General features: G+C 39.9%; 1 protein-coding gene across 11 annotated transcripts in view; it reads left to right on the forward strand.

Annotated features, from left to right (window-relative positions):
- LOC134210786 (inositol 1,4,5-trisphosphate receptor) overlaps positions 1-10,643 on the forward strand; it is a 115,894-nt gene extending 105,251 nt beyond the window's left edge. For 10 of the 11 annotated variants that reach the window (XM_062687055.1, XM_062687057.1, XM_062687046.1 and 7 more), the window contains 8 exons: positions 2,698-3,813; positions 3,869-4,101; positions 4,163-4,867; positions 5,825-8,327; positions 8,391-8,728; positions 8,833-9,582; positions 9,656-9,817; positions 9,921-10,643. In XM_062687055.1, coding sequence (XP_062543039.1) covers positions 2,698-3,813; positions 3,869-4,101; positions 4,163-4,867; positions 5,825-8,327; positions 8,391-8,728; positions 8,833-9,582; positions 9,656-9,817; positions 9,921-10,007 — 5,894 coding nt within the window. In that variant the 3' untranslated portion in view covers positions 10,008-10,643. The remainder of the gene's footprint in view (positions 1-2,697; positions 3,814-3,868; positions 4,102-4,162; positions 4,868-5,824; positions 8,328-8,390; positions 8,729-8,832; positions 9,583-9,655; positions 9,818-9,920) is intronic. The other variant, XM_062687056.1, reaches the window with a different exon arrangement.
- The last annotated feature ends 3,446 nt before the right edge of the window (positions 10,644-14,089 follow it).

A 14,089-nucleotide genomic window follows, 5' to 3' on the forward strand; every position in this document is an offset into this window, starting at 1 on the left:
CTATACATTTCCTCCCTTCCTACCTGAGCGTTTATGTCGCCGATGACGACATTGACGTCCCGTAGTGGGCATCCATCGTATGTCTGCTTAAGCTGCGCATAGAACGCTTCTTTCTCGGAGTAGCAACTACGAATTGTTCAGTCATAATGCTCATGTTCATGCCGAAAGCATTTTGGAGATTGTTACTGAGTAGTTCTTATGACCTAAAATTTAAGAACGTTTTGTGACTCCAGAACATCACTATGAGAAAAGCCAAAGTGTAGAAATTTACATAAGATATACGCATAAACCATTTGATATTTTTGAACTGAGCAAAATTATCTGAGCTTGGTGTGAAACACATTTAACGCTTCTACATGATAGTAGATCTGACGACCTGAACTCAAGAAAGTTTTGGATGGCCTTCGTTATGATGGAATGCTGCAAGACTGGTATCAAATATCTTGACAAGCATCTAAGGATCTATTGGGAAGATTTTTGACGGAAGACATGAACTTTACTGGACTTTACTACATAGGCCTTGCGATTTAACATCAAAAAGTTTCGTAAATTCTAGAATATACACTTCGGGGCATGTCAATTTTTTCTAAAATAATCATTTGATATCTTTGAACTGAGCAGAATGATCAGAGCTATAACATAACATTTTTACAAATATACAAAAATAAACAGTTAACAACACATTCAACAAATTAAAATAACTGACTATCTCTCTGTGCCCCGAGAGAAGCGTCCAATGTGTTTGTTTATTGCGAGATATGACAAGGTTTCATTGAAGGTTTTTTTTGTCTACAACAGCCAAGCAGTTGTATTCATAGCTCCAATTGGTGTAGGGTACCGATCTTATTTGGGCACCTTGAATTAATTTGTGCTAAGTGGCACTAGTGATATAGAGTCTGTGTTTGGGAATCACTCTTATTATTTTTGTTGTCCATCTTCAGGCCCAAACACAAAAGATTCAGGAATGGAACATACACTAATCCTCTAAAACATTTGTCACCTTCAAGTATTATAAAATAAACCGTAATAGACGAATTTCGCGCCAACTCGACCAGCGGTTGGCAGCACCATCTCAGAATCGAATGAAACTTGGTGGGCATAAAGATATGGTATATCTAAGCCACTCTGCATACTTAGTTTTTCAAAAATTGTCAAGAGCAACATTTGATGAGGGCCTAATTTTTTTTCATTGATTTTTTAAAAATCGATGTAACTCTAAAATGACAAGACCTACAAAAAAGTGTTGTATGGCGGACTGTCGTGAAATTCTCTGAAGTTTTTTGGAAAAATATCCAAAAAATAAAAAAACTGATTTCTACACTGAAAAAAATTAGTTTTAAAAATTAAAATCGATATTACAAAAAAACCTCATCTCAGAAATCGATGAAATTTTTTCTGCAGATAGGTATTTCAATTATTTAACTTTTCTGGGAATAATGTTCCTGTGACATATTTAAGGAAAAAAAGTCTTTCTAACAAAAACTTTTTCCATGTCCATATTGTGTGAAAATTTATCAGCGTGTTTTATGCATATAGCGCCAAATATAGGTTCAGCAGCCTATCATCAACCAACGACACATTTTGGACGTATAAAAATTTGTTTAGGAAGTAATCTAACATTAATGTGGACCAACATTTGAAAAGAACCTATATTTTCCGAACGACTTCTAACGACTCAAGAACGTTTTGGATGATTATGCATTGAAATGCAGGATAATAGGTTTTTTATTGACAGGCGTCTAAGGGTCTGTTGAGAGGAATTTTGATTGAAGTCTTGCTATAACTCATCCGTGTCCAAACGAAAGCTTTGATGGGTTTCGATGGGGAGGAACTTTAGCAGATTGGTTTTGCTTTTATTGGTTTGATATGCCTTAACCCTAGTGCCTAATTCTTAAGTAAAAGTTTTACTATTCACCGTTTTGATTTTTATAGCTATTTAATGCCACGACATTGGTTTTCCAATTGCGTGAGTCATAATATAATGTGAGCCTTTAGACATAGGATAACTGACATTTGGATGTCGAGATACACTGTGGGTTAAGGTGATCTAACAATGACAGGATTGTGTACTTGCGGTGATACAAGAGCATATTTGCACCCACAAACACGCAGCCATGTGTAGATATTTAAAAACAAACGTTTTTTGTCCCATGGATCTGACTTGAAATTGGTATTCCATTTAGTTATGTCGCCGTGAAATTTTCCAACTATGTGGACCCTTTAAATGTCGTTGTCGTACCAAGTAGTCACTTCTTTCGGTTAGATTTTCTATTTACAATTCTCACAGTTATTGTCCTTACAGCAGTGGCATGTCTATTTCTCTATGTAGGCCAATTCTGAACTAAATATTACTCGAAGTGATTACTAATCATCTTAATCGGTTTCATGCTCATGCTTGCATCGCCACATTTAAACACACCACACACTCATCACCATCGCGCACAACAATTAGAAAACCGTCGAATGATACTTCACACATTGATGAAACGATGTCAGGCACCTCCACCGGAAGGTAAGCCAACTGGGAGTACCGATCCATATCCGTGAAAAGAGTTATGATCCTGAACAAATGAACTTTCAAAGTGAACCTCTTATTGCTATCATTTTTTCTTAAACACTGTTTTAAGCACCTGATCCTATCGAAGTCTTTGTACTGAGTACTCTCTAATTGAATACTGTCCAATATTCTTTCCCCAGCTGAGGGTGGTGTGCTGCGAAGGATCGGCGACATGGGAGCCGTCATGACTTCACTGACCCTGGGTCCGATCTCAACCGCGTTGGTGTCCCCCAACATCCAGCACCGTAAGTCCGTTTCACAGTACATGAAAGAATATCCGTTGGTGATGGACACCAAACTGAAGATTATCGAAATCCTGCAATTCATCTTGGACGTTCGTCTGGATTATCGGATAAGTTGTTTGCTATCGATTTTCAAACGAGAGTTCGATGAGAATGAACAGATCGCGAATAGCCAGCAGTCTCAGGCGACCACTCCGGTAGCACAACCCATTGTTCCTGTGATACCATCAATCACTACGCCAACTACCGAAGCTACACTCACAGATACAATATCGGACACAACGTCAGTGCTGTCGACGTCAACTGTTCAAACGATCGTGGAATCATCCGCAGAGGAGTCAAATGTTTCGGACCAGCCTGCGACGGTTGTTACACCGGAAGCGAAACCAGAAGTTAAGACGGATAACAAGCCGACAGCTGCAACAGCCGAAAACATAAACCTTCGCCAAAAGAATATTGATCTGGAGTCGATCGGTGTGCAAGCGGAAGGCATCTTCGGTTGCAATGAAGACACCTACAATCCACTAGATTTGGACGGCCAAGGTGGCAGAACTTTCCTGCGGGTACTGCTGCATTTGATCATGCACGAATATCCTGCGCTGGTGTCCGGTGCTCTGCACCTACTTTTCCGCCACTTCAGTCAACGGCAGGAGGTGTTGCATGCTTTTCGACAAGTGCAGTTACTAGTCTCGGACAGTGATGTGGAATCGTACAAGCAGATCAAATCGGATCTCGACGTACTGCGACAGAGCGTCGAGAAGTCAGAGTTGTGGGTGTACAAATCGAAACAATCCGATGAGTTGCAGCAAGCTGGCGAAGGAGGAGAGGGCGGAGACGGCCAGAAGCCAGAAAAGGATACCACGTCGGCAAGTGTCAAAACGAAACCCGAGTTGGTAAAGCAGGAATCTCAGTTGAATTTCGATCAAGGTCCCGAGCTGAATCCGGAGCAAGCGGCTGAATATAAGAAAATTCAACAGATTTTGATTAGGATGAACAAATTGTGTATCACAACAGGTATCTATTGATGGATTTGTTCATTGAAATTATATTCAACCGCATCATTTTTAAGCAGGACCTGGCGAAGTTGTAAAACCTAGAAAACACGAACAGCGGTTACTGCGCAATGTGGGAGTTCATACTGTTGTCTTGGATCTACTGCAAATCCCCTACGACGAAAAAGATGATTACCGAATGAACGAACTAATGCGCTTGGCTCATGAATTCCTACAAAACTTTTGCTTGGGAAATCAGCAGAATCAAATTCTCTTGCATAAGCAGTTAGATTTGTTCCTCAACCCTGGAGTAAGTACTTCTAGAAGGCATTTTCTACAAACATGCAAAATATTTTTCTATGCTATTACAGATCCTGGAAGCGGAAACCGTTTGCGCCATCTTCAAGGACAATCTCAACCTGTGCAACGAAGTTAGCGATAAGGTCGTACAACATTTCGTGCACTGCATAGAAATTCACGGTCGCCATGTAGAGTATCTCAAGTTCCTGCAGACTATCATCAAGGCGGAGAACCAGTTCATTCGCAAGTGCCAGGACATGGTCATGCAGGAGCTGGTCAATGCCGGCGAGGATGTGTTGGTATTTTACAACGACAAGTCCTCGTTCAACTACTTTGTGGAGCTGATGCGAAGCTACAGCAGTGGCGAGCTGACCGATTCTAGTCCTCTGATGTATCACATCGAACTGGTAAAACTGCTCGCCTGCTGTACGATGGGCAAAAATGTTTACACGGAGATCAAGTGCAACAGTTTGCTGGCATTGGATGACATCGTGGCAATGATATCGCATTCGGACTGCATCCCGGAGGTTAAGGTTGCGTACGTTGATTTTCTGTGCCATTGTTACATCGATACGGAAGTTGAGGTGAAGGAGATTTACTCTTCCAATCACATGTGGTGTTTGTTCGAGAAGTCTTTTCTGATCGATATCGCTAATGTGGTGAAAGGAGGAAGCTATACGAACCGACAACTGGAGAACTATGTCTGCAACGAAATCATGAACATCCTGACAACCTTTTTCAACAGCCAATTTTCGGATCAAAGTACGGCACTACAGGTGAGTCAGTTTTGTTTGTGGTATTATAATTTAATAATGTTATTGAAAAAAAAATACAAATTGACAGCCAACGTTGGTACGAAGTCCGACGATTGCAAATGACGTGATCCAGCGATTGTTAGCTGGAAAAAGATATCAGATGAGACGATTGCTGCGGCAGAGCAGTTTGAATGAAGTCAAACAACCGATGCTTAAAAAGCTTTTCCTATCACAGGCAAGATTTTGCTTGGTTATAAATTTTCGATTGCTCGTCTTACGAGATGATGTATCGCTAATCAAAAGTGTAGCGCTTATTGCAAGCAGAAAGTTTATATTTAAATCTATAAAAAAAAACATGCTATTGACGGTCCTTTCCCGCTGTAAGCCCGGTTGGGTTATAAACAATCATGACCATCCCCTCCGCATTCGTTTAAGATATAAAAAAATTCATATCATGATTTATTCAGAGATTTGGAGTAGATTGTTGAAGCACCTCGTTCGCTAAAATATGTTACTGCAATCATAGACAATCTGAGACCACCTGTTGCTCAACGATCTGGCTACAAAGCTGACTATGCTGGGTTTGAGTCTGGTTACAGAATTTTACTTCTCTGGACATAAAATGTTTGTTCTAGTCGCATGATATACGGATGCATAAATGGTAACATAATTTAAAAACTGTTAATAACTGTGGAAGTATTTAATGAATACTAAAATACTAGTTTTTGGGTGCCATATCAATAGAGAAACATAAACTGATCATGACAACTTTAAATTGCTAACTGCAAAAATAGATCGGAATAAAACTTCATGAAAAAGCGTAGTTAAAATTAAATTAAACTTTCCATATTTTATCATTTTTATTTGTTTCATCATGCAATCGATATCGCTCTAAGAATTAAAAGTATTCTAAATTAGATAGAGAATTCAATAACAAGTATTAGTCCACTCACAAAATGTGTTAAATTTCTATTCCAGAAGCGGCAACTAATATTCGTAAAAATCCTACAATCCTCGTTCAAACTAACGCAGTGCAAATGGCTGTCCCCCTCGCAGCGGTTCAACGTGGAGAACTGCATCCGCACTCTCTCGGAAAAGGCCAAACCACGCGGAATTGCCATTCCGATCGACCTGGAGAATCAGGTGGTGAAAATGTTCAACAAGACTGCGCTGCTGTCGCGCCAAACCAGCAAGTGGCTCCTGGTCACCAAGCAGACCAAGATGGAGCGATCGCAGTCGCAGATCATGCGCATGGATCGAAGCATAATCGAGGGGCTGCAGGACATTGTTTCGCTGCTGGAGGATAAGTTGAAACCGCTGGTGGAAGCGGAACAGTCTCTGCTGGTGGATATTCTGTACAAGTCGGAACTACTGTTCCCGGTCAACACGGAATCGAGGAAAAAGTGTGAAACCGGAGACTTCATCAGGCATTTAATCAAGCATACGGAGAAATTATTAGAAGAGAAAGAAGAAAAACTGTGCGTCAAGATACTGAAAACGTTGAAGGAAATGATGACAATCGATTGTGAATACGGTGATAAAGGAGATCACTTGCGGACAATCTTGCTTAAACGATACTTTGGACATGAGTTTGTACAGCCAGCGTTGCCCGCACTGGCCGGCGAAATTGTCAAGGGAGTCGAACAGCATCCGGGACCGGCTGGCCTTCCCCTGGCGTCGATTAGTCACGGACCGGGAGCGAAGTATCTAATTCGAGCTGGACGGACGTTGCACGAGGTTCAGAATGATTTGGACAAAGAGGGAGCCAGTGATCTTGTGATTGAACTGGTGATCAAATCGATCAACTCGCCGTCCATATTCGTGGAAGCGATCGAACTCGGAATAGCACTGTTGGAAGGTGGTAATCCCATCATTCAAAAGGGAATGTATAATAAGTTTTTAAGCAACGATTTGAGTCAATCCTTCTTCAAAGTGTTTTTCGATAAGATGAAGGATGCCCAACAAGAAATCAAATCCACGGTTACGGTGAATACGTCGGATATGGCCGCCAGTAAAGCGAATGAGAGTAAATCTGAAGGGAAGGATTTCGATAAGATTCAACGGAAGAATGTGAATAAGGTGAATGGAATTGTGATAACGGATGAGTTTAAGGAAGAATTACAGAACGCGGCGTTGGTCACTCAGCAATCCTATATCAATGCCAGGAATTTGGCGGCAGCTTCAGATGGAACGGCTTCGGAGAACGGAGATGACAATGCACTGATGAGCATAGGAACCTCTGCTCTGGAAGACATTCTAGCTGAGAAGTTAGAAAAGCATAAAGATAAAGATGAGAACAACAAACTATCCAACAAGGTTCTGGTGATGCAACCGATTCTTCGGTTTCTGCAGCTTCTTTGTGAGAACCACAATCCAGAACTGCAGAACTTGCTGCGGAATCAAAATAACAAAACAAATTACAATCTCGTATCGGAAACTCTAATGTTCCTCGATTGCATCTGTGGATCCACTACCGGAGGTTTGGGTCTTCTGGGTCTGTACATAAACGAGAACAACGTATCCCTTATCAATCAAACTTTGGAAACCCTCACGGAATATTGCCAAGGTCCTTGCCATGACAACCAGAACTGCATTGCCACGCACGAGTCCAACGGATTGGATATCATAACCGCACTGATTCTGAACGACATCAATCCGTTGGGCAAGAATCGCATGGATCTCGTCCTCGAGCTCAAGAACAATGCCTCCAAGCTGTTACTCGCAATCATGGAGTCGCGAGGCGATAGCGAAAACGCAGAGCGTATTTTGGCCAACATGAACCCAAAACAGCTGGTGGATGTGGCATGCCGAGCGTACCACCAGGATGAGAATATCTTGCTGCTGCTCAATCAAGGAGATGGCAATGGGGACGATAACTACAGTATGAAGCATGATCTGGCAGATGATCAGAACGATGATGATGACGTGGGAGTATCTCCGAAAGAAGTCGGCCACAACATTTACATCCTGTGTCACCAGCTTGCCCAACACAACAAAGAGTTGGCCAATCTGCTGAAAACCGACACCTTCAACGCCACAACCACAAATAATGAAAATCGCAGTGGCATCCTTGTGCCACCGCCATTGCCGGTGAGCCCTAGCAAAGCCAATGCGAAAATGAACCAAGCCCTACTGTTCTACCAGACGCACACGGCTCAGATCGAAATTGTTCGGCACGATCGCACGCTGGAGCAAATCGTGTTTCCCATTCCGGAGATTTGCGAGTATCTTACCAAGGATACGAAGGTTCGAGTTCTGAACACAGCCGAGCGGGATGATCAGGGCAGCAAGGTGGCCGACTTCTTCGATCGCCATGAGGTGATGTTCAACGAAATGAAGTGGCAGAAGAAACTCCGAGGGCAACCGGCCCTATTTTGGGTCAGCAGCTACATGTCCCTTTGGAGCAATATTCTGTTCAATTTGGCCGTGCTGATGAACTTGATCGTGGCGTTCTTCTATCCGTTCGATAATAGTGTGCCTGGTAGGAAGTTCATGATTCGACATATAGTTCTGGTTTAAAAAATATATTTTTTATAATTTTCAGAATTAAGCTTCCATCTATCGTCGCTCATTTGGATCGTAACACTTGTTTCGTTGGTCATAGTCATAACGCTGCCACGACAATCGGGCATACGAACGTTCGTGGTAGCGCTTATACTGCGGCTGATCTTCTCTTGTGGACCGGAACCGACTGTGTGGCTGCTTGGGTGCATAACGGTTATCATGAAGGGAGTGCACATCATCAGTTTGATGGGCAATTATGGCACACTGGAGAAGAACCTTTTGTCGATCATCACCGATGCAGAACTGCTGTACCACTTCGGTTATTTGTCGTTCTGCGTTTTTGGCGTACTTCTGCATCCGTTCTTCTTCTCGATACTGGTGAGTCGTTGAAGTATAATTTCTTTGATATTCCGAGTTCTACCGACAAGTAAGGAAGTGATTATTCTCAACATAAATTTTATTTTCATTTTTTGCGCAAACAGCTTTTCGACGTTGTCTACAGAGAGGAAACTTTACTGAACGTAATACGGTCCGTTACTCGCAACGGTCGTTCTATCATATTGACAGCCGTTCTTGCCCTCATCCTCGTGTACATGTTCTCCATCATCGGGTACATGTTCTTCCGAGATGATTTCCTCGTTCCAGTGGACGAAGAGTACGTAGCACCCGATACCGAGGTTACGGGTTGTGCCGCTACGGAACGAAGTCACATGCTTCCAGACGCTTTGGTCGAAGGCAGTAAACCTTACTGTACCCAGCCCCAGCCCGATGAGGCCGATCGCGATGGGGAAGACATGAAGGAACGAGGCTGCGATTCCATGGTTATGTGCATCATTACGACGCTCAACCAGGGCCTACGGAACGGTGGCGGTATCGGTGACATTCTCCGGGCGCCAAGCCGAAAGGAAACGCTCTTTGTGCCGCGAGTGATCTACGATTTGCTGTTCTTCTTCATCGTCATCATTATTGTGTTGAATTTGATCTTCGGTGTCATCATCGATACGTTTGCCGATTTGAGAAGTGAAAAGCAGCAGAAGGAACTGATTCTGAAGAACACCTGCTTCGTATGTGGACTGAACCGGTCCGCATTCGATAATAAAACGGTCAGCTTCGAGGAGCACATTAAGCACGAGCACAACATGTGGCACTATCTGTACTTCATTGTGTTGGTCAAGGTTAAGGATCCGACGGAGTTTACCGGTCCGGAGAGTTACGTGCATGCGATGGTGAAGGTAAACTGATATGAACTGAACAGTTATCCTCGTAGAAAAACACCATTAAGCAAGATTCAAAACGTTCTTACAGGCAAACATCCAAGATTGGTTCCCCAGGTTGCGCGCCATGTCGTTGGCAGCTGTTGATGGAGATGGGGAACAAATAGAACTGAGAAGTCTCAAGAATTTACTGGAAACCAACCACATAGCCGTGCGGGAATTGACTGCTCAAATAATGGAACTTGAAAATAAGGTAAGTAGACGCCAACTTCAAATAAAATTCCTAACGATTCCAATTATAGCACATCCTTCAAAGTTCCAATCTGGCCTGTTTCATCATGTTCTTAAATTTTCAGATGACCGAACAGCGGAAACAACGCCAACGGCACGCTCTGCTGAATCCAACGTCGTCTACATCGTACCAGTTCTATCCGCAAATTTGATGTTCACCATCCGAGAACCTCCAGGACCGGAGATAAGCCGCCCGTCATCCAACTAACCTTTGTGGCATTTATTGTGTAAAAAGTCAATATTTTCTGTAAATTACATACATTTTGAGATGTTATCATTTAGGTATAAAATTAAAATTAAGAAGCATGGTACGTGTATCAAGCTTAAAAATATATTGCTCGTTTTTGAACAGGAAAACCTCACTGTTCGTCATTGTGATTAGTCAAGCGAAAAAAGCTCAAACTTGAGTGTCATTGATGTTATATTGTTATAGTAAATTATTGACAAATGTTCAATGAATCTTCAATACATTCTAAGCACTTGAAATGATGCATTTGTCACTCGTAGTTATGAATCGATAGATTAACAACTTGTTGAAATCAAAAATATAATGTTCGTTCGTGACTGTCTTCTTCAAATTAACACCGACAGATGAAACAGTGCGTTTCGCCATCTACTGACATACCCGTACCGTTTAGACTGTAATCTACCAACGATTTATAATCGAACATACAAAACCTATTTGTTTTTTGGTATGTAACTTTAGTTTTAACATCATCCTACTTTTAACGTTAACGTTATCAACGACAATAACTCAAATATAGAATCAGTAGTGAATTAAAACTCTATGACAGACTGTGCTAAAATTATCTTAACCTATCAATCCTGGAAACAAATCTCTCACATCGAACGTCTCTAACCCTTTACATTGGAGTCAGAAGTTCCATTTCGCGCTATGTGATATATTTTCGCACTTCTTAGATTTTTATATTTTTCTTTCTAAATTATCATCCTTAAATTAGCTTGAAGCACAAAATATTAATATAACTATTCGCCAATGTTAACTTGTTTCTCAAAAATTGCAAAAATTGTCCGCTGCTTACTGTTCACTAATTTATTATTCCTGTTGATTCCTAATTTTCTAAAATAGTAAAACGTAAACATAGAAAAATCAAAACAGTTAATGTCTTCAGCCATTTGTTATCAACGCTTCTAACTATATAACAATCAAATCAAATGTTTGCCTAAATTTATAGAGCACGGTGACTTTACAATTTTAATGATAGAACAACTACGTAGTAGACATGAAGATATGCTGTAATTGTTATGTAGCGTAATTTTGTTCAGTTTGATCGAAGGATGAGCGTAAAATGTTTCATTCCTTCAGCATTGGATAGCACCTTTCTAGAATAAAGAATAATTACACGGAACGGTAATTCAAATGACTATTAAAACAAATGTTTTATTTTGAAAAAAAAAAAAAACGAAAGAAATCCTCAAACAACATTCGCCAAAATATGTTACTTATTGAAATCACCTTTAGCAGAGTTGGATGAATTTGACAAAATTATTCAAAAATAGTTCCTTGGTTCTCAGTCTAGATGCCGTACATCATTAAATTAAATACTTTGGTCCGTATGAATTAAAAGTAGTAATATCTACAATATGTAGTTACTACTTTATAGTAAGTTCCACATGTAGTAAAGTTGCTTTGATATGAATAATAAACTTTTTCGAACATAGTAGTAAATACTAATTTCGAAAATAAAAGAGTAATATTTGCTACAAATTATATCTGTCAAAATTTGATTTGTTTATGTTTTGCTGTTCATGTTGCAGTTGTTCCCTACCATATTTATAGAAAGTTCAATTTCAAATTAACTAAAAAAGCCTAGCATGAGGGAAATTTTGATTCGTAATTCATTTTTACGTAACTATTTTAAATTTGGAATCTTTGTGTTTTCAAGCGGATTTTTTTAAAGTTATTTTACGCGATTTTTTATTATATAGTCAGGGTCAGGGTAGAAATATTTCATAGTCAATGCAGTGAAAAACATGGATCTCAGTCAAATCTGCTATCGCCTTCATCGCCGCCGTGGTGAGTGCGACTGGGTGCAGCCGAAAAATCGTTTCCAACACCGACTATTCAATTTCGCTTTCAGCCACTCACAAGTCGCTCTGACATGCTGCTCAGTTCGCGCCTTACCGTATGACTGTGAGTGGCCCATTTAAACGCGTGGTGAATTTTTTCAATTTTCTGGGTGAATGTGTACATTTTGCTGTGGTAAATTTCATCTTCGCGGCGCTGTGGGTGATGTGAGTTCTGTTGTTTACTTTTCTGCCTCTCTGGGAATGTGAGGTTGATTTCAAAGCAGGAAGAAAATAAAAAAATGATATAAAAAAACATCACCTTCATCCAGTGCTGCCGAATATTTACAACCCTGGTCAGGGTACGTAAAAATCGCAAATAATCGATTATAGTTGAAGTCATTTTGACCGTGGTTTTTGAAATCTGCTGTTTTGTTACACGGATGTATAGATCGCATTTGCTGTTCGCCACTTGTCCTCGTGATTCGAATCAGTTAACAAATGTTTCGTCGAACAATTTACGTCCACTTCCAAAACTCGATACACTTTAGTCGGTTTTTACGTGGGGTACGTACCGTTTCTCACGATCATTTTAAACAACCGCGTAAAAAAAACTTTAAAAAAATCCGAATAAAAACCCGCGTATGTCTCAAAATTTCGAAAATAATTCGTCGCATAATAACGACCGGCGTAAAAAAAAACTAGTAAAAACTGACCCCATCGTATAAACATTGATAAAAAACATTAATCGTATTTTTAATTTAATTTCAATTATTATTTCAATTCGTAAACACATTTTACCATTTAGGCAAATTTAAATCCAGGCGATGAAATAACTTTGTAGCAAGCTCCTGAGCAGACTACAAATAATGTGTAGTATTTACTGCTTTTATTCATACCAACTGTCAAACAAGTTCCACAAAAGTAGTATGTTCGAAAATTGTAGTAAAGTAAACGTGCTTTTATTCATACCATTTTGCTACAAAAGTAGTAAATGCTACATCATTTTTGTAGTAAAGTGTGGATTACTACTTTTTATTCATACGGGCCCTTAAGTGCATGTAGTAAATCGCACACAGATTGAATTTCTACAAGTCGGTGAATTCGCATAATATTCAACAAATTAACAGTACGTAAATATCGTTTCCATGAAGATTTTTTTCATAAGCATGTGATAACATTTAGATAAATCCCGTTTCTGCATTTACAAGCAGCAGCAATTCTAATACCACTAACAAGATGATTTTCCCTCAGAATCCATAGGACTTAAAAAGGCAAAACCGAGAACTAGCTATGCAAATGCAAAATTTATTTATCTATCTCTATCTTTCTATATAATAAAAATGAAATGGTCTGTGTTCGTATCCGCATAACTCGAAAACGGCTGAATGGATTTTCTTCGTTCCTTCAGCAAATATGTTCATTGACATTTCCGACGGGTTTATATAATATTTGCTTAAGCGAAAATCACGAGTGAAGTTGATTAAATCGTGTAAAACTAAAATTAAGAATCGTTTGAAAACTTCGCATGGGCAGCTCAGAACGCGTATTTTCGCCTACTATGCAGGACAACGTCTGCCGGGTCGACTAGTTCTTGATAAATGTAATAAAGAATAAGAGGAAATAACATTGAACACTGAAAAAACATAATAAAATTAAATACGATCGTTGATTCTAAATACTAGCCCGAATGTTATTTCTTTTGGGTTCCGTTCCATTCCTCATTGAGGTATTTTAACGACCATGCGCCTCCATATTGAACAAATCCTTTCAACCCTTGGAGTATAATGTCGTTTTCGGTTATTGCTGGATCGCACCTAGTTCTGCCCCGGATCCGCTCATATGGATTAAATTATGTTCTGTCTTCTGTTTTTCTGGATTCAGATATCGATATATTTTTCGCTGATTACCTCAGATGGTAGCTTATAAACAAAATGAGGGTTGAAAAATTTGTTGAATATCTGATCTATAAAATGCAGTGACGAGAAGGTAGCTGCTATTTCTTCACTATTATGTTGTGTATTCGAATATATGCTTTAGGTATAATTGCTCTCTTAATGGGAAAATAGCTTACCGGAGAATCTGCCGCTATGAAGTTATTTATATCAAAATGTTCATATCATTACAATTTTTACAAAGTATTTCCATATTTTCTTATTCTGTTCCAATTGAATGACATAATTGATAATTCAAATCTACTGTAACA

Source organism: Armigeres subalbatus, chromosome 2, assembly GCF_024139115.2.
Source record: "Armigeres subalbatus isolate Guangzhou_Male chromosome 2, GZ_Asu_2, whole genome shotgun sequence".
NCBI lineage: Eukaryota > Metazoa > Arthropoda > Insecta > Diptera > Culicidae > Armigeres > Armigeres subalbatus.